General features: G+C 41.8%; 1 protein-coding gene across 1 annotated transcript; it reads left to right on the top strand.

Moving 5' to 3' along the window:
- The first annotated feature begins 1,730 nt into the window (after positions 1-1,730).
- On the top strand, positions 1,731-7,848 carry LOC145417847 (uncharacterized). Its single transcript, XM_080286467.1, has 5 exons — positions 1,731-1,878; positions 4,043-4,100; positions 4,623-4,711; positions 6,115-6,327; positions 7,765-7,848. Exons 1-5 carry the CDS (start codon positions 1,777-1,779, stop codon positions 7,846-7,848), a joined length of 546 nt encoding a protein of 181 aa, XP_080142593.1. The 5' UTR covers positions 1,731-1,776.
- Positions 7,849-21,306: the final 13,458 nt, after the last annotated feature.

The following is a 21,306-nucleotide window of genomic DNA, read 5'->3' as shown; positions in this document are numbered from 1 at the left end:
TAAATGTGAAGAAATTACCTGCGTTTATCAGTCTGGCTAGGCTGCCTTGATTTAATTGGTTAGCTGATACATCTTCGTGAAAGAGACTTGTACAGACCATTAGCTATGTCCTTGAGTGTGTGTGTGTGTGTGTGTGTGTGTGTGTGTGTGTGAACTGGCAGTGCACGGCAACTATTCAATGGCGCCTTCGGCCTGAGTTAAGGTTGCCAGCATTCAGTGAGAGACGGGCACTGGTTGTGTGGTGCGCGACTCGCGACTCCATCTCCTCCACATTCACACTATTCCCCTCCCCATTTCGCTTCCTACCCCAACCACTTTACCCTCACAGCACCCACCTCGTCACTCATAACTATGTGTTTAAGTCCTTCCTAATGTGACTGATTTGATTTTGTACATATATTTTTTGGCAACTAGACTATAAGACGCAGACACGCTCCAAAAGGCACTACAGGATCAGGATCACCATGTTAACTCTCCATATTAAAACATGTTCCACTCTCCCAAGATTCCTCTCATACTCTACAACACAAAATCTTCCAGCACTTCTTATCAAAACAAACAACACCTTATCGACACTCCTAACAGTTTACGAGTTTAGCATTAGCAATAACTCCATTCTCACTCCCCTTGTTATCACTCACGACACTCCCTCTGAGAATCTAACTTCTAATATTAACATATCAAAATAACCCTAATCTCTCTCTCTCTCTCTCTCTCTCTCTCTCTCTCTCTCTCTCTCTCTCTCTCCAGCACACCAAGACAACGCAACCACACCCCATCCGACGCTTGAAAAGACTTAAGAGGATGGAGGAAAAAAACGCTGTAGTAATTCTGGGGAGAGAAGGAAAATTCGGCGGGTGGTGGTAACGTCAATATGGAAATATCAAATTCTCGTGAACACTTTCCTCTTCCAAGTGAACATTATCGACACCACAGAAACATTTTAACGTAGTGTGTAAGATAAAAAAGAAAAAGCTACTTACACGGTATAATTATTACTTACCAACTTATATTGCTTCTCTATAAAGTCACATTTCAGAAGACAGCAATACGTCGTGTCTTGAGTGTCATGATATATTTCAGATACCTTAATTGTACTGTTATACTGAAATCGCATCAGCAGCATAGTTATGTTTGAAAATTATCCGCTTTCAACATCATTCTGTTACAAACGGAATAGTGTTAGAACTGATCATACTGCCACAGTCACAGATAAGTGAAATTCTTCGTTCCCTAGGTGTTGTGGAGTGTTGCTGAGTATTGTCTTGTGTGTTCCGGAGTGTTACTGGATGTTACAAAGCGCTGCTGTTTTACGAAGTGCTTTTGTGCTTGAGTGCCGCTGACTGTTGCAAGGTGTTGTACTGTGTGTTGAGAAGTGTTGCTGTGCTCAAAAGTGCTACTGAGCTGTTACCGAGCTGCTGGTGTTTTACGAGGTGCTACCGAATATTTTGGAGCGCTGCTTTCTGACGCAGAATGGTGCTGCGTTCCAGAGCGCTACTGTCTCACGAAGTGCTGCTATGTTTATGAGTGCTGCGGAGTATTGCAGAGTACCAATTCGTGTTCCGTGGCGCTGTTCTCTGTTTTCGAGGGCTCCTGAGTGTTCCATGCCGCTGTACTGTGCTCTGGAGGGCTCCTGGGTGTTCCGTAGCGCTGTTTTGTGTTTCCAAGGGCTCCTAAGTATTACGTAGCACTGTGCTGTGTGCTCTTGAGCGCTCCGCAGCGTTGTGCTGTGTTCCTCAGTGCTGACTGCAGTGGAGGTACCGTGCTGATTGAGAGATGGGGTGCGTGGGTGCGGACGGACAGCCCCGATGTGTGCTTAGCAGGGTACTATGCCTCTCTCTCAGGGCAGCAGTCATCCTCATAGCAGCCATTGATATTGTGAGTTATTCGTGTTTGTGTTCTCTCTCTCTCTCTCTCTCTCTCTCTCTCTCTCTCTGTCTCTCTCTGTCTCTGTCTCTCTCTCTCTCTCTCTCTCTCTCTCTCTCTCTCTCTCTCTCTCTCTCTCTCTCTCCCTCTCTCAGATATGAATAAATTGATATAAACACAATTGGACATAAAAGGATACATATAGATAGACAGACGAATGGACAGACATACAGAAAGATAGATAAGGGTAGACAAATAGACAGATAAAAATGGACAGACAGACACAGACAGAGAGAAATACAAATAGCTATAGACAGACAGTTTGATGGACAGACAGACAGATATAGCCTAACGAGTCAGATATTAGCTATTTTAAGATGGCAAAACATTTTCTTGCTAATCTGGTTAAAATATATCCCTGGAAAATATCCATTCTTTATTCATCCAGCTCTGACTCCATTACGACTTATTGGGCAGTGAATTATATGTGCTATTCATTATATATACATTATGTTGTGACTGCCTTACTAGCGACTAATACACGTCATACGTTATTCATCCACCTGTGAATTCTTTACTTACTTCTTTTTATGCAAGGAAGAAGGAACCAAAGGCTAGAAACGCTTTACGATTATACTCCTTATTTATCGAACTATGGACTACACCTGCTATTTATTATTTATCGATTTATACGTTATTTTATACACGTTATTCGTGGAGTTGTTAATTTATCACCAGTGACTCTTCCCTGTTACTTTACCCGTTTTATTCTAACTTGGCCTAAAAATGTCATCTCTCTACCTTTAATGCTAAATTGATTAGCACTAGAATATCATGCTAGTCAAGAAGAAGTGCCGTGGAAACGATGTAAAGCCGTAATACAATTCTTTTTCTGCCACTGAACTACAGTACGTGAAATAAGCTGCAAAATGATGAAAATCTGGGCCAGGTTAAAGTAAAAGAATTATAGTACCGTACTTATGAATCTTTAATAGTATCTTTATTAATACTTTACGCTACCTATACTTTATTAATGGAGCTGCTACGTCTTTATCTGTGACTTGTAAGGGCTTCACGTTATCTTATTTATCAAAGGAGTGACTTCCGTATTATTGATGTATACATGTTAGCAACACGTTATAGTCCTTTCACCTTAAGCTGACCCAGATTTTTGTCCTTTTGCAGCTCATTTCACGTAGCTCATTGGCAAAATAAGACGGTGTTATGGCTCTACCTCCTCTCCATTGCACTTCTTCGTGACTAGCATCATATGCTAGTGTCCATCTCCTTTTACAGCTCAATTTTCAGGATGGAGAGATGATTTCAGGCTATCCTCATCACAGCACTTCTTCGTGACTAGCATCGTATACTAGTGTCTATCTCCTGTTACAACTCAATATTCATGATGCAGAGGCCAAGTTGGAGCAAAAGGAGTATGGTCATTGAGCTGTTACTTCGTTATTTGTGACCTTCGTTGTTTTGTTCTCTTTCACTCCCATTACTTTTTTTTTTTTATTATTATTCTTGATTTTGTGTGATATTATTTAACCTAACGAGAGACGTCAAGGTGTGAAGGGGTTAATTAATATTTTTGTCAGGTAAGGAGGCTCCCTAGCACCCTTTCCTTGCCGATTTAATTTGCAAACCACCCCTTCATACCTTGTTTTTTGCTTCTTATATCTTTTTATTATCGAAATGGATCGCACGAATAACACAAAAATATAGTATCGAGACAGAATCAGAAATTAATCGGTAAGGAAGATGTGTTGGGGAGAGTCCTTACCTGACGATAAGACGCGCATATTTCTAACCCTTCCAGTTTAAGAAGTCTCCCCTGAGCTGAAGAAAATCGTCTGAAGGTAGTAAGAATGAATGTGATAAATACTTCATCGAACCATGAGAGTTCTTCATTATGCAGAACCTTTTAATGGCGAATTATACCTGCCACTCGTTACCTGTCCACTTGACTGACTGACGACCGACTGACTCACTTGCGACCGACTGACTGACTTACCGACTGACTTAGGACTGGCTGGCTGACTGACTTACGAATGACTGGCTGACTGACTGATTTACTGACTTACCGACTCACTTGCTTACTGACTGACTGACTCACCAACTGACTGACTGACTGACTGGCTTACTCACTTTATTTATTTATTCATTTATATTTTAGGTGTGTCTAGTGACCTACACATGCTTCGTGTCAATCTGGCTCGCTCAGTCAAAATCGGGTAAGTGTGAGAGAGAGAGAGAGAGAGAGAGAGAGAGAGAGAGAGAGAGAGAGAGAGAGAGAGAGAGAGAGAGAGAGAGAGAGAGAATCCCCCAAAGCTGAATAAAATCGTCTGGAGGCAGCTAAAATAGAGAAAAAAAAAATACATGCTGTGGGTGAAAGGATTATACTCTCAGGCTCCTATGACTCACTCTCAGCTGAATAAAATCGTCTGGGGTTAGGTGGAATAGAAGACTTGAGAAAATATGAGTGAAAACTGTAATAATAATACTAATAATAATATAATAATAATAATGATAAAATATAATATAGCAGTAGCAGCAGCAGCAGCAGCAGCAGTAGTAGTAGTAGTAATAGTAGTAGTAGTAGTAGTAGGAGTAGTAGTAGTAGTAGTAGTAGTAGTAGTAGTAGTTGCTGTTGTTGTTGTTGTAGCCAACAGTAACAATAGTAATAATAACACTAACAACAACAACAACAACAATAATAATAATAATAATAATACACCTACTTCTACATCCCCCAGAATACACTGACTCTATGATGGTGGGTGACGTCATCGAAGCACTGACGCACCTGGGAGTGGCCATCGTACTCATCGTTGGCATTGTGCAGGTGAGTTAGAGCTTACCTGGTTAGGTTTGGCTATGTTAGACTGGTTTGGGCTGGGTTAGGTTGTCAAGTTAGATCGGGCTGGGTTGGGTTGGGTTAGGCCGAATTGGCTTAGCCTTGACTGGATTAGGCTGGATTAGATTACTGTAGGTTAGGTTGGTTTAAGTTGGACTTGGTCAGGTTAAGCTGGGTCAGGTGAGGGTTGGGTACGTTAGGTTAGGTTGGGTAGGATTGGATTGGATTGGATTTGTTAGGTTAGGTTAAGTTAGGTGAAGTTAGGCAGGGTTAGGTTGGGTTAGGTTAAGTTGGACTGGGCTTGGTTAGACTGGGTTGGGCTGCGTTGTTGGTTTAGCCTAGGTTAGGATATGTTAGGTTCTCAGTTCAGATCAGGTTACGTTAGGCTAGGTTTGGTTTACCTGTGTTAGGCCAGGTGTAGACTACTTTGGGAGCGTCCACGGGTGTCTTCAAACATGCACTGGCAACACATTAAGGGCACACTAACCAACAAGCTGTTTAATATATGCATAGTAATATACTCCTTTTACTCTATCTTGGTCTAACATTCCTCTCTCTGCATCTTGAATGCGGAGTCGTAACAACAGATCAACACTAGAATACGTTGTAAGTCAAGAAGGAGTGCTATGGAAAGGATGTAAGAGCCGTAGTATTATCTCAATCTACCACTGAACGATGTGAATTAAGCTCGAAAAGGGCGAAAATCTGGGCCAAGTTAAGGTGAAAGGAGTATAGTGTCCCGACCATAACGTAGAAATGGCTTACTCTGGTCATGATGGGTTATGCTAGGTTAGGTCTGCTTTACTTAGTTTAAGCTATGATATCAGGTCTTGTTTACTGATGTTGTGCTGTCAGGTCTGGTTTACTCAGTTTAGGCTGTGTTATATTAGGTTTTGTGTACTTACGTTTGGTTTACTTTGGTTATGTTGTTATGCTACATTAGGTCTGGTTTAATTACATTATGCTGTGTTATATTAGTTCTTTTGTAACCTTGTTATGCTATGTTCGGTCTGGTGTACTTATGCCATGCTGTGTTATGCTACGTTAGGTCTGGTGTACTTAGGGTATGCTAGGTTAGATGTGACTTATCAAGGTCCGTTTTGGTCACTTGGTTATGTTAGGTTAGTTCGGTTAATTTAACCCAGTTATGGTTAATTTAGGTCAAGTTTGGTGTGCTTTACTTAGTCACAATTATCATTAACAATTATTCCTAAAAGTTATCCTTCAATTGTCCCTCAAAATGTTGTCTTTGAATTAGGCCTCAGACAGGTCACAGTTTTTAACCCTGCTGTCTCTCAAAGTTACTACTCCCAGTTATCAGTCATAATTATCATCACTGCTGTCTCACAATTATTAATAACTCTCTCTCTCTCTCTCACACACACACACAGGAGCGGCGGCAGCTAGTGCGTGCGTGGATGTGGATAAGGTCTGTTGTTCTGGTGACGGACGTGTCCACCCTCTTCCTGTCCGCAGCAATAGAAAAAGGCTTAGAGCCCCAAGGGTACACCTTCCCCTATTCCACGCAGAACATAATCTTCGGCGCCGTCGTTATTCCAGTCTACGCTTTCTTCTTAGTCGTGGCTCGCTCCTACGCCGTTGAGGTGGGTGCTGGTAGCTGTGGTTTTCGTGGTTATGTTCTAGTCTACGGTTAGACATGTGGCACTGAACGCTTTGTAGCACCTCATCCTGGGCGATTTATTTTGCATAGTACCCCTTATCTCTCGCTTTTATTATCTACATAATGTGCATCAACTGCTTGCAGGAGGATATTGAGATTCACAATAAAAATAATTCGCTAGGGAGGAGGTGTTAGGAAGTCCCCAAAGCAACTTGCACTACGACTATCGGCCGTATTCTTAGTTGCATAGGAGGATTCGTAATGCCTTTTTCTAAGCGATTTATTCTGAATACTAGCAGGGGTACCGGGCGTTGCCTGGCCAAAAAGGCGAACACTGTAATCGCATTTGTTCTAGTTCAGGCTTTCCTTCTACCCCAGAAAGACCATGTACCTCCTATGCTTCTGAAGAAGGATTATAAGAGGTCCAGGAACTTTCTATTTCAGCTTTTGCAGACTAACGCACAGTATTTGTGCGCACTTGTTTACTATTACCGGTGACCTCAAATGACCTCCAACCAATGACTTCTAATGACCTCGGAGGTCAACCTCACATAGCCTATGTCTGAACTGGAGGTCATGTGAGTCTCCTTGCCAAAAATTGGACCGCTGTGTCCGGTCGTTCGAGCGTGTATTACCTGTGACCTAAAATGACCCCCGACCAGTGACCTCAAATGACCTCGGAGGTCAACCTCACATAGCCTATGTCCGAACTGGAGGTTATGTGCGTCTCCATGCATTAAATTGGGTTACAGGGGTACCCGGCGTTGCCCGGGTCAAAAAGGCGAACACTCTACCAGTGACCTCAACTGACCCAGATCTGAATTTTGACTCCCCTAAACAATCCTTGGATCACTGTGATTCAGAATATATATGGGCCTGGGAGTCTTTGGCCTGTGGTTTGGGCGTGACTGGAGGACAAACAAACAAACACACAGTCAACGCGGCTCTTTTATGCATATAGATTACACTTCAGTATCGTTTTGTATGTCACTGATGCAAACTGTGTCCATGTTAAAGCGATATAAATAAAACACAGGAGAATGTCAGGGTGTAATATGCGCACTAAATCGCTGAGGAAATGGTGTCACGAAGCCTCCTAAAGGACTTTAAACCCAGTGACCCCAGAAGCCAGACTGTTTTCACTGGCATGGCTGCTCTCTCTCTCTCTCTCTCTCTCTCTCTCTCTCTCTCTCTCTCTCTCTCTCTCTCTCCTGACGAAGTTTTTTGGGCACCCTGTTGACAGTTCTCTCGTACTTTTGTGCCTTCCTGTTTCTACACCCTTCTCACCCCATGTGTTTGGTTGGAAAATTGGGATATGTTGATGATGATAATGATGATGATGATGATGATGATGATAATGATGATACATGATGATGATGATGATGTTGATTTCTAAGCCAAGCCCCCTTTCCTTCCGCAGCTTAAAGCCAAAGACGCCTTAAGCCCCACCACAGGAGCGGCCACCATCCAACGCGACGAACAAGGCAATGAGATACTCCGCTAAACCTTTATCTCTATAACGTCTCTGCCCTAACTCTGCTGTCTGTATGCTCTATCTTTGATCTAACTCTGCTTTAACTCTGTGTCTGCCCTCTGGATTCACTATTATTGCCGTTTCTGTTCTCTGTTCAATCTTTGCTCTACCCCTGCTCTGTCTTTGCGTTAACTCTACTCTGCTCTCTCTCTCTCTCTCTCTCTCTCTCTCTCTCTCTCTCTCTCTCTCTCTCAGCTTAACGTTTCCTCTGTCTTTGCACTACCCTTGCTCTGTTCTTGCACTACCTATGTTCTGTCTTTGCTCTAAACTCTGCTCTACCCTGATCTGCTCCATCTTTGCTCTATCCCATCCCCAGATTTATCTCTGCTTTGTCTTTGCTCCAACTCTGTTACGTCTTTGATCTACCTGTGTGCTATCTTTGCTCTATTTTTGCTCTGCCTCTGCTCCTTCTTTGCTCTACCTCTGTGTTATCATTGCTAGTAGTAGCAATAGCAGCAGCAGTTGTAGTAGTAGTAGTAGTAGTAGTAGTAGTAGTGGTAGTAGTAGTAGTAGTAATAGTAGTGGTAGTAGTAGTAGTAGTAGCAATAGCAGCAGCAGTTGTAGTAGTAGTAGTAGTAGTAGTAGTAGTAGTAGTAGTAGCAGCAGCAGCAGCAGCAGCAGCAGCAGCAGCAGCAGCAGCAGCAGCAGTAGTAGTAGTAGTAGTAGTAGTAGTAATAGCAGTAGCAGCAGTAGAAGTAGTAGTAGGAACTGTTCTTGTGGCGCCAGGTTCACTTGAATGTTAACCCAGTGAACTGCAGACTGGAGTTGTCTCTCTCCTGCATTCCACCATCCTCCTCTTGGGAGCGAGGAAGGGAGCTGAGGGACGTTTGTATAACCAGGCAGCACCACCGCCGTTATATCGGTGCCATCACGTGAAGGCATCCCTCTCTCCTGAGCTTAATGAAACCGTCTGGGAAGAGTCAGAAAAGTAAATGTAAAGAGTCATCATTGTAGTGAAGATTATAAGCTCATGTATAATAATGTTGCAAGGAGTACCCGTGTTAGAGATGGATGCCTTCACGTGGTGGCACTGGTATGACTAGGGGGTGAACCTGCCTTACTATACACTCTCAGACCTTTGCCTATCCATCTGAAGTAGAACAGCGGAAGGCAGAAAAAGGACAACTTCGGCTTGCAATCGACCGGGTTCGTGACCTTGGGTTGCAACTAACACCACCACCACCACCACCACCACACCATTACTGCTACTACTATAATAACTACTATTACTGCTGCTGCTGCTACTACTACCACTACTACTACAACTGCTACAAGCAGTACCCTATAAAAAAGGCACAATTAATTACAAACTGTGACTTAAATTTTACCGCCAAAATACACTGGATCTTCACCCCTTCAGCATGGTGACGCCTTTTTCATTTTATTCAGCCACTCTCCACGCGATTTCATTTATCTGCATGAGAAAACATTTACATGGATGGTTTATATATAGCCTTTAGTAATCTCCTAAATGCTATACTTTTTTCACTCTGACTTGGCCTACGATTGCCATCTCTCCAATTTCACTGCTAAGCTGTAGCGACGGACTTTCGCTAGAATATGATGCTAGTCACGAAAAACTGCTATGGAAAGGATGTGGACCCGTAGCACTGTTTTTTCTTTTCTTTTCTTTTTTTTCTGGCGCAGAGCTATGTGAAATAAGTTGTAATTAGATGAAAATCTGGGCCAAGTTAAAATGAAAGCACTACAAAAGGTCCCTAACTTGAACAAAATCATGTGGCTGTGAGAAGAATAAAGAAAAAAAATGAGTCATAGGGCTAAAGAGGTTAAGAATAATTAGCGTATAGCGTTATATTACACGAATGATATACTGAGGACGGAGAGCGAAAGACTGAAGAGGAGAGTGTATGCGAGTGAGGTGGAGGGGGGGAAGAATGAGGTGGTGGCCAAGGATGAGGTGGAGGGATGGAGTAGAGAGGTGTATGAGAGAGGAGTGTGCGAGCTGGGAGCAGGGCAGTGAAATGGCGGGGGACAGGGCGACATGGAGGCAATTTGTTTGTGGCCACCCCTTACGGGATTAAAGCGCCTGGCAATAGATAGATATACTGCAATATACCACCATTACCTTGCCAGTCTCTAGTATCATCACCATGACGTGACTAGCCTCCCACACCATGACGTGACTAGCCTTCCACACCATGACGTGACTAGCCCCCCCACGCCATGACGTGACTAGCCTCCCAACACCATGACGTGATTAGCGCCCCACACCATGACGTGACTAGCCTCCCACGCCATGACGTGACTAGCCCCCCACACCATGACGTGACTAGCCTCCCACACCATGACGTGACTAGACCCCCACACCATGACGTGACTAGCTTCCCACACCATGACGTGACTAGACCCCCACACCATGACGTGACTAGCTTCCCACACTCATCACGTACACTTCTTCCGATGGTCCCCATTTAGCTAGAGTTCACCACAATGACGTATTTAGGGGGGTGTACTCCATCTACCTCCAGGCGATTTTATTCAACTTCGTGGATCCCTCTAATAGTCTCCCCTAAGCTGAGTGAAATCGTCTGAAGGCAGCAAGAAGAGGCATAAAAGACGTCACCGCAGTGAAATGGTCATCTATACTGACATCAACATCAAGATCCTTACCAATTATTTTCTTTCTTTTTTTAAATCTGACATCACTAGTCTCAAAACTGTATGCATCTAATACTGTATATATATTTACTTTTGTGTTATTGCCTAGATTTTAAAATTTTATATAATACAGCACTATAGCAAGGACTATGAGATATACAGTTGCACACTTTGTTACTGTTAATATATGTATGTCCTAAAGAATATATGTTAAATAAATACATGTTGGAATCCGTACGTACTTTTTCATTTAACTCTCCAGAGAGAGAGAGAGAGAGAGAGAGAGAGAGAGTCACCACATCATGGAGGAGGTGCATGACTGCAGCCAAGATCAATTCCTGTGTTGCCTGCGGCCTTGATTGTGTGCTTGTCCGTCGTCGTCGTCGTCGTCGTCTTCGTCTTCTTCCTGTTCTTCTTCTGACATAATGATTTTGAAGTGGATGGGATACATTCTCTTTTTAAAAAGCTCTACTCAGTTACACCTCCACCCTTCCTCTCATCTCTCCTTCTTTTTCTCCCTTCCCCCATCCTTCCTTCCATCTCCTCTTTCCTCTCCTTTAAATTCGTCCACCACCCTTACCCATCCCCCTCCTACTTTCTTTTCCCTACCCTCTCCACCTCCTACTTCCTTACCCTCTTGTCCACCCTCTCCTCTCATGACTCTACTCATCCTTTTCCCTCCCCTTTCTACTTGTTCTTCCGTTTCCCCAATCCTAACCCTCTTCTTCCCCTTCCTCCTTTATCCTCCCTTCCCTCTCCTTCTTCATCCTCATTTCCCCCTCCTCCACCTTTCCTATTTCCTCTTCTCTTCCTCCCTTGCCCTTTCCTCTCACTTCTGATTCCTCTTCCTTCACCTCCTTTCTTCCTCTCCCCCCTCCTTCAATCCAGAGGCATTTTTTACTTATATATACCTTCCACACTCCAAATAATTTCATTCAGCTTTAGGGAGGCTTCTTGTAGTGAAGCATTTGTTAAAACTATCTAACCCCTCCCAGTTCGATGTCTCTCCTAAGCTGAATAAAATCGTCTGGAAAATGCAAGAAGAGAAAAAGTCAATGCACCGAAGGGGTTAAATTGCCCTAGCGCCATAGAGATAGATAGATACATAGATAGATAGAGAGAGAGAGAGAGAGAGAGAGAGAGAGAGAGAGAGAGAGAGATTACTAAGGGAAGAGTCAGCACTTGGCCTTATGATTCAGAGTGCAATTTTCACTTACAGGTATTAGTTCTCTCTCTCTCTCTCTCTCTCTCTCTGTTTGCCGCTCTGTGTGTGTGTGTGTGTGTGTGTGTGTGTGTGTGTGTGTCTACGTCTGTCTATCCTTTTGTCTATTTGTATATGTGTCTGTCTGTCTGTCTGTCTGTCTGTCTGTCTCTCTCTCTCTCTCTCTCTCTTTACCTTAGACACAAAAGACCGCACCACATGAATGCTCACGCTGTCGACCGCGACCGCCACGAAGAGGATGGCAAAACTAGTGTAGTCGCGAAGGAAGAGCACAATGACACACGCCTTCACACCCCCGGTCATCAGGAGAGCAGTCCTCGCCCACCACCACCCCCACAGCAGCCCTCGTTCTTCCTGTAAAATAATAAAGCCAATAAGATAAAGGTAACAACGTAACACCCATCCCCGCAGCGGCCCCCGTTCCTCCTGTAAAGTAATAAAGCAAATAAGATAAAGGTAACAACGTAACACCCATCCCCGCAGCGGCCCTCGTTCCTCCTGTAACATAACAAAGCCAATAAGATAAAGATAAGAAAGTAACACCCATCCCCGTAGCAGCTCTCGTTCTTCCTGTAAAATAATAAAGCGAAGAAGATAAAGGTGTGACTGTAACACCGATCTCCGAACCAGACCTCGTTCCTCCTCTGGGCTAAAGAAATAAAGATGATAAGAACGCGACACCGAGCCCCTCACCGGGAGCCATATTCACATGCACAATTATTTCACTGTCGTAACTGTGATTTGTTTTACCCAAGATGGACGAGGAAAGAAAAGTGCAGAGTTTTCCCTCGTTTCTCGTTCCTCCTTAAAAAAAAAATACGGTTGACGAGGATAAAATAATCGTATATATATATATATATATATATATATATATCTGTTTGCAGGAAGGACTAGGATGGTTTAGTTTCCCTGTATCTCTAGTCCTTCCTGGGAACTGATTTTAAGTATTTTTTGAGAATCCCACCGTAATCTCGTTCTTCCTGTCATGAAATAAAGCAAATAAAATAACACACACGACCATCACATCAACGTTCGGTTCTCCTGTTAAATTATAAAGTAAAAAGTAAAGCCAGCAGATGTAGATGATCCATTGTGACAAGTGGACATGTTGGGTTGGAGAGACACAGATCAGAGTTTGAATTCTTTATTTTCTTTAACATTTTATTTTCTTTATTTTCTCTAAGTCTAACATTTGGGTTCTGTGTAGCCGGAAACGTTAGAGAAAAATAAAGATTTCAAATTTGTACTTACGTCTCTTTCCCAACCAACATTTTAACGTTAGTAAAGGTATAAATCTATCACAACATAACACCACGGTTCTCCTGTCATCAGTAAAGCAAATAAGATCATAATATTCACCTCAACAGTCCTCAGTTTTCCCCCCAGCAATAAAGGTATTTTGACAGTAGTATTAGAACATGAATCATTGTCTTTAATCCTTACCTCTTTTACGTGCCTAAAGACGGGTGAGTTAGTATTGAGAGAGAGAGAGAGAGAGAGAGAGAGAGAGAGAGAGAGAGAGAGATGCAGTCAACGAAGTAAACATATTTTTACTCTTGTTGTCGTTGTTGTACCCCAGGTCCATCTGAACACGAACCCAGTGGACTGAAGGCTGAAGGATCGTTTTCCCGCAGTTCACGTATTTTATTTATTTACTTATTTATTTATTTATTAGGGGAGGAGCTGAAGGACGTCTGCAAATAAGGACAAGGAAGCTACTCTTATAAAGATGCCACCGCGTGAAGGCAACCCCTCCAACACCAACATTATCTTAAAAAAAAAATAAAGATGATGAATAAGCACCAACATCATCTTGACCAAGAAGGTAGTGAATAAGATAGTGATTAACGCACCTACATTAACTTCAAGGAGCAAGAAGATAGTGAATGAGAGTGAATAACGCACCAGCACTATCTTAAAAAAGCCATAATACAGTGAATAACCATAAACATTATCTTAAAGGAGCAAGAAGATAGTGAATAAGATAGTGAAAACGATTGTGAATAACGCACCAATATTATCTTAGAGGAGCAAGAAGATAGTGAATAAAATGGTGAATAATGCATCAATGTTATCAATAAAAACAAGATAGTGAATAAGACAGTGAATAATGTTATCTTAAAGGAGCAAGAAGGAGTGAATGATATGGTAAAATGTGATTGTGAATAAAATAGTGAATAAAACAGTCAATAAAGCAGTGAGATAGTGAATAAGATAGTAAATAAGAGAGAATAAGACAGGAAATAAGATAGTGAATAAGATAGTGAATAAGACAGGAAATAAGATAGTGAATAAGATAGTAAATAAGACAGTGAATAAGACAGGAAATAAGATAGTGAATAAGATAATGAATAAGATAGTGAATAACGCACCTTCCGTACCCCGTGAATCAGCACGCAAATCAGCACAAAGTCAAGCAAGAACTGCAGCAAATGAGTCACGCTGTTGATTCGGGGAGTGCCGTCTGAAAAGAGCATGAATCTATTTTAGGAATATATCTATCTGACTATAACTGGGTTGGTGAGGAGCATATATCTATCTTGCTATAACTGGTGAGGAACACATATCTATCTTGCTATAACTGGTGAGGAGCATATATCTATCTTGCTATAACTGGTGAGGAGCATATATCTATCTTGCTATAACTGGTGAGGAGCATATATCTATCTTGCTATAACTGGTGAGGAGCATATATCTATCTTGCTATAACTGGGTTTGTGAGGAGCATATGTCTGTCTTACAGTACTTACAATACCTACAACACCTACAACTCTTACAATACCTACAACACCTACAATACTTACAATACCTACAACACCTACAATACTTACAATACCTACAACACCTACAACTCTAACAATACCTGCAACACCTACAATACTTACAATACCTACAACACCTTCAATACTTACAACACCTACAACACTTACAATACTTACAATACTTCAAATACCTACGATACTTACAATACCAATAATACTTACAGTACATACAATACTTACAATAGTTACAATGCTTACAATACTTACAATAATAAATGCGAATAAGCACCAGGAACCGCATCATTAAAGCACCAAATACCAAGACTGACAACTGAAAGGAAAAAATATATATAGTAATAAAAAAACAATTTATCGTATTTATAGGTAGAATCCCAAGACTTTTTTTCTTTTTTCTTTTTTTTTTATACATTTGCAATCTCCATACATGATCTCTCTCTCTCTCTCTCTCTCTCTCTCTCTCTCTCTCTCTCTCTCTCTCTCTCTCATTTCTACTGTACAGGAACATGACCCTACGACAGTATAAACAAAGCATATGAGACAAAAATGAAAAAAAAAAAATCGCAGAACTCTACACAGATCTACACTAAAATAAAATGAAACTAAACGTAACTACACTTAAATAAAAATGTAGAGTCAGTAAAAGTAATGACAAAAAAATTATAAACATATCTAAATTTAGGGATAACTATTTTTTTTTTTTTTTTTTTAACGTCTCCGACTCTGGGCAAAGACTTCAGGGCCTATCCCCAAGTCTCAATAATCCTCCTTGGGGCCCAGTAGTCCTCCTACACCTCCACATGTCACCACGTCGGCGCTGACACCCACCGTCTATATTGATTACATGCTAGGGCTGTCTCAAACAGGACTGGTGTACTGGTATTAACGGGGGTATTTTTACGACATGTTGGCGGGTCATCTGTTAGATCAGTAAAGTCTGCTCTAGTGAAATTCAAATCCACAAACTGTCCCCTGCCCCAGCCGGGGTTCGAACCTGGGTCCATCAGGACTACAGGCCACCTCTCTACCGACTCAGCCACCGCCTCCCCCCAGTATGAGTTAAAAGAACGAGAGACGAGTTAAGAAAAATGTATATCTATATACAACTGCAATGAATTATAACTGCAATATGAGTGAGATTAATGAAAACTAAAAAATGTAGTCTGTATAACTCTACATAAGGTTAAAATAAATTATGACAATACATTTTTTTAAACGCAGGGAAGAAGGAACCAAAGGCCAGAAACTCGAAAGGCTGTTCCCTCCTACAGGAAAACAAGAACAACAGAGAGCCAAATTCAATATCCGTTCACTTTGAGATGTCTGGACACTGCTTTTGAAAGACTGGAGATCATGCGCAGTAGGAAGTTATAAGGCCATTGACAATAAAAAATAACTTTATATACCTCATACCTATGCATTAAGTTAAACCTGAATGTAACTACAGCATAAATGAAGCATAATGGAGAAATAAAAAAGTGTAGTTTTATATATATACATCTACGGAGGGTTACGGTAAAATATAACTGCGGTGGTTTATTGGGTTTAGGCGCTCCAACTGGACTGAGCTTGTAAGAGTTAATATTTAAGAGATGACTGGAGTTCAGTGCTAATACGAATAAAATGCCATTCAGAGACGTGTGAGGCTGGTTACTCTCGTCTTAAGTTTAGCGTAGCTCAGGGTTCTTACGCTTATAATGGGTGCAAAAAATTGGATGATGATGAACATGAAGATGATGATGATGATGATGATGATGGTAGTGGTGATGATGGTGGAAGTGATGATGATGATGCCAAAGAGAGAGAACTTGTTTGGCGAGGACAAATGCCCTCACTGGTTGAGTACACGCCCACTACACTGACTGTAAGCCATCGCAGTCCCATGAAATAATTAATTTATTTATTAATTTCTTAGATGCAGGAGGTTCTCTCTCGGAGCGGCTCAGTCAGTCAGTCGCTCTCTAAGGATTTTCGGACGCATGGTGGTTTACTCCCATATACTTTAGCAAAGCGCCTTATTACAGCCCTCAGGGTCCCGGATCTCTTGTACTTTTGTTCTTGTTCTGTTCTATTCTCGCTGGTGCTAAGGAGGGACGCCTTTACGTGGTGGCACCGATTTGACCGAGTGGTTCCTGTGCCTGATTATCCAGACATTCCTCAGGCTTCTTCTCTATCCCCAAAAAGAAGGATGACAGACTGCAGGATAAGGGTAAGTTTAGCCAAAAGTCCACTGGGTTCACGTTCAGACGAGCCTAGAGGTTGCAACTACTACTACTACTACTACTACTACTACTACTACTATTCCGTTACACAGATCTCTTTTAGCTTTCTTTTTTAGCAGTGAAATCGATGTTGGTGCATATATGTTGTGAGGTGGAAGTTGTTGCTATGCATGTGTGGTGTATGTTATTGTGTATATATGGTGCGAGAGGAAATTAGCTGATACTTATGTGCGGCGCAAATGAAAAAGTGTTGGCATGTGTATATGGTACGGAAGGAAAATTGTTACGAAAGGAAAATTGTCGCTACGTAGGTGCGATGAGGAGAAAATTGTTCGTAGGAATTTATGGAGGAGGAAAATTGTTCGTAGGTAGGGTGAAGAAGAAAAATTGTTACTAGGAATAGAAGGAAAATTGTTGCTATACATATATATGTATACAGTATATCTATATCTATATCTATATCTATCTATCTATCTATCTATCTATCTATCTATTATCTATCTATATATATATATATATATATATATATATATATATATATATATATATATCATCATCATCATCATCATCATCATCAGCCATAACTAGTCCACTGATGAACAAAGACCTCCCCCAACCTTTTCCACAAATTCCTTGACTGAGCCAATCTTTGCCACGTTTTCCCTGCAAATTTCTCTCTCTCTCTCTCTCTCTCTCTCTTATATATATATATATATATATATATATATATATATATATATATATATATATATATATATATATGGAGGGAAAATTGCTGTACGGTGTGAAAGGAAAACTGTCGCTATGTACGGAAGGAAAACCGTTACTTACGGGAAAAAAACAAACTTAGAAAGAAGAAAATATTAAACTTAAGGAAAATCATTAAGGTAAGAATATTATTAACACAAGGAAATCAGTAAGGAAGGAACATTATCAGTACACTCAAGACAAATCACGAAGGTAGGAAAATAATTACTACACTTCAGAGAAAATCACGAAGGAAGGAAAATTATTACTACCCTCCAGGGAAAAAATATATATATAAATAAATGAACGAATACACTTACCATCTGCAAGACGACAACAATGACGGCGCCAGACCGCAGGGAACAACACAGGCAGGAGGTGAGCAGACAGTGGGGTTTTCCGTCCCCTTTTTTGCACACCCGACATCCCATCCTCCTCTCGCTTCAGCACGGGGGTGATTGACACTCTAGGGTGGCTTATAATACGGCCCTGAAATGCTTTACACAACAACTTCACAAAAACCCATCTAAATTAACCTTTCTAAATCTTCTAACATTCTCGTCTACCTAACTCCCAGCTCCTCTGACATTCTTACCTATTTAATCCCTAACTTTTCCAACTTTTATAACTAAGGAAATCATTTATTACGCTGAGTGGTAACCATGGGGGAGGTGGTGGCTGAATCGGTAGAGAGGCGGCCTGCAGTCTTGAAGGACCCAGGTTCGAATCCCGGCTGGGGCAGGGAACAGTTTAAGGATTTGAATTTCGTGAAAAGCAGACTTTCCTGATCTACCAGATGACCCGCCGACATATCACAAAAGTACCCCCGCTAATACCAATACACCAGTCCTGTATGAGACGGCCCTAGCATGTATTCAATATGGACGGTGGGTGTTAGCGCCGAAGTGGTGACATGTGGAGATGTAGGAGGACTACTGGGCCTTGGGATAGGCTACTGCCCCCGAGATATAGGCACTAGAGCCTTTGCCCAGAGTCGGACACATAAATATATATATATATATATATATATAGCCAAATGACGCCTGGTGTTCTAGTAGGCCAGTACCTCTGCAACTGGATAGGGAATATAATGGTTTAAATTTGAGGGGTGACTATGATTTATTGCTCATATAATGCTACCCAGGGAAGCGGGAGGTTGGTCACCAAGCCTTAAATGTCTGGAGTGAGTAGCCTAATCCTGGGTCATTATACTCCTAATTTTGCAGAAAAGAACTGCATGGATGGATGAATGGAAGGATGGATGGATGGATGGATGGATGGGTGGGTGGGTGGGTGGAAGGGCGGGTGAGTGGATGGATGGATGTATAGAACATTCTTACTATTCTAACATGGTGCAGAAGCGGGACGCCTTCACGTCGTGGCACCGAAATAAATGGGCGGTTCCATTCACCAGTTATACAAACGTCTCTCAGCTTCCTCCCGATCCCCAAAAGGAGGATGGTGGACTTAGGTAGTGGGGAATTTCAGCCAGCAGTCCACTTGGTTCACATTTCTGATGAACCTGGAGCTACAACAACAACTACGACTACTTCTGCTACTACTACTACTACTACTAAGGTTTAGGAATAATATCTATCGACTGCACGAGGTTAATTAGGGCAGACATTTTTGCCGTCCAGATCCGCAACAGTCAGTGAGCTCAAACAAGGCAGAGGGGAAAAAAAAAAATCGTCCAGGAATCAAACCTGCCGGAAAATCAACGTCGGGTTCTCTTACTTAGTAGCGCGCTCACTATGCTAACCACTGGACCAAACAGGGACTGTGCAGCCGTCGAATTCTCTATCCTGACTGATGGGTTGTTTGGCTGCCAGAGGACGATTGAACAGGGGAGCCAAAAACAGTTAAAAATATTGCTCAGTAGTTGCCAGAGGGTGCACAAAACAGACACGGCTACTAATCTAGCTCTCAAAAGTTGCCAGAAAGTCGCTAGGCACAAAAAAAAAAAAAAAAAAAAAAAAAAATCCAGGAAATGGCAAAAAATAGGCTAAAATTGCTAAACCTTGGTAAAGAATCGGAAAACAGTGTTGAATAGATATAAATGGACATAAAAACATCGCTAATATGGGAAGAGGAGATCCACACCCAGTTCATCGGTACTCTATGACTCGTATTGTCCTCAGCTTAGCAGGTTTCTTAGCATCTCATCTTCAGCGAATTATTCTCCATATTACAGACGATTATTCTCATTATATATATATCCTCCTCCTCATCATCATCCAGACCTCCTTTCCCACCCAAGGATGGGGTGAGGTAGGGTTGAGAAAAAGGGGGAGAGAGAGAGAGAGAGTGAGAGATAACGAGAATGGGCCACACACTCATTCACTCACCATTTAAGCCTCCGGAATCCTGACATAAATTCATTATTTTTTTTTTTATATAACCAGTGCGTGTATTCTCGTCAGTCAAGGAGGTTCCCTAGCACTTCTTCCTTGCTAGTTTATTTCTTCATATGGCCAATTTATCTATCTGTCTGTCTGTCCGTCTATTGTCTACCTGTTTATCTAAATCTACATCTATATCTGTCTAGTTAACTTTCCATCTCTATATATATCCATCAATTTTAGTGGTCAAATTCGGAAGCAAGTGTATATATATATATATATATATATATATATATATATATATATATATATATATATATATATATATATAGATTTAAAGAAACAGAAAAGAATGTTAAGGTGGATCAGGCAAAATAAATCGCTAAGAAAGTGGAGCTAAGAAAGTGCCTCTTAAGCTGGAGATAGCCTACAAACAAGCTTCGGCACAGCTATACCCCTTTTACTGTAACCTGGCCTAATATCATCTCTCTATCTTGAATGCTGAGTTGTAACAAGAGATTAGCACCGGCCTCTGATGCTAGTTAAGAAGAAGTGCTACGGCAAGGATGCTGAGTTGCAAGTATTGTTATTTTGTGCGTATGAATTGCGCAAAATGGAAAAATAAAAAAATGGGCCACCCTGCATAACCCTCCTGTTCCTCTTCCTCGGGTGATTTCTCGTGTGTTGCGGGGACGGCTCAGTCAGGTTTTTCAGTGTCTGTCCTACATTATTTCTTACTCACACTGCCACACCCACGCCCACACCAGCACATTGAGCCGTCCCCGCAACGCATAAACTACCGCTATGTGAGTTTCTAGAGTTGAACTATTTACGGACCGCCCTGTATGTCATCGGACTGAAGGGGTTAGAAGGAATAGATAAAACTATAAATAGAAACAATATAGCGCTGTATGCTTCCTAGTACCCCTTCCTTAGCGATTTATTTTGCATATTACACCATAACACTCCCTTGCATGTTATCTACTTACATCAATAGACCAAAAGGGGATGCTAAGGTTTAATGTGCAGACTAAATCGCTAACGAAGATGTGTTACGACATATCCAAAACCAGGCAGAAATAAATTCCAGTCAACTTCCACCTAAGGTACGGGTGAAAAAAAAAAAAAGTACAAAAAATCGTGACTTTCTTGTACTGTAGACTCAGCAATGTATCAGGTTTCATTCCCCACGCCACCACCACCACCACTACCACCACCACAGTCCTCTACCACCACCACCACCACCAGTCCTCTACCACCACCAACACCACAACAGTCCTCTACCACCACTACCACTACCACAGTCCTCTACCACCACCACCACCACCACCACAGTCCTCTACCACCACCACCAGTCCTCTACCACCACCACCACCACCACCACAGTCCTCTACCATTACCACGACCACAGTCCTCTACTGACACCACCATCACCACCACCAACACCAACAACAACAACAACATCACAGTCCTCTACTACCGCCACCCACCATCAC

The sequence above is a fragment of the Coenobita brevimanus genome, chromosome 111 (assembly GCF_032717465.1).
Source record: "Coenobita brevimanus isolate Jiangsu-jjx chromosome 111, ASM3271746v2, whole genome shotgun sequence".
Lineage (NCBI taxonomy): Eukaryota > Metazoa > Arthropoda > Malacostraca > Decapoda > Coenobitidae > Coenobita > Coenobita brevimanus.
This window is presented reverse-complemented; position numbering and strand designations above follow the sequence as displayed.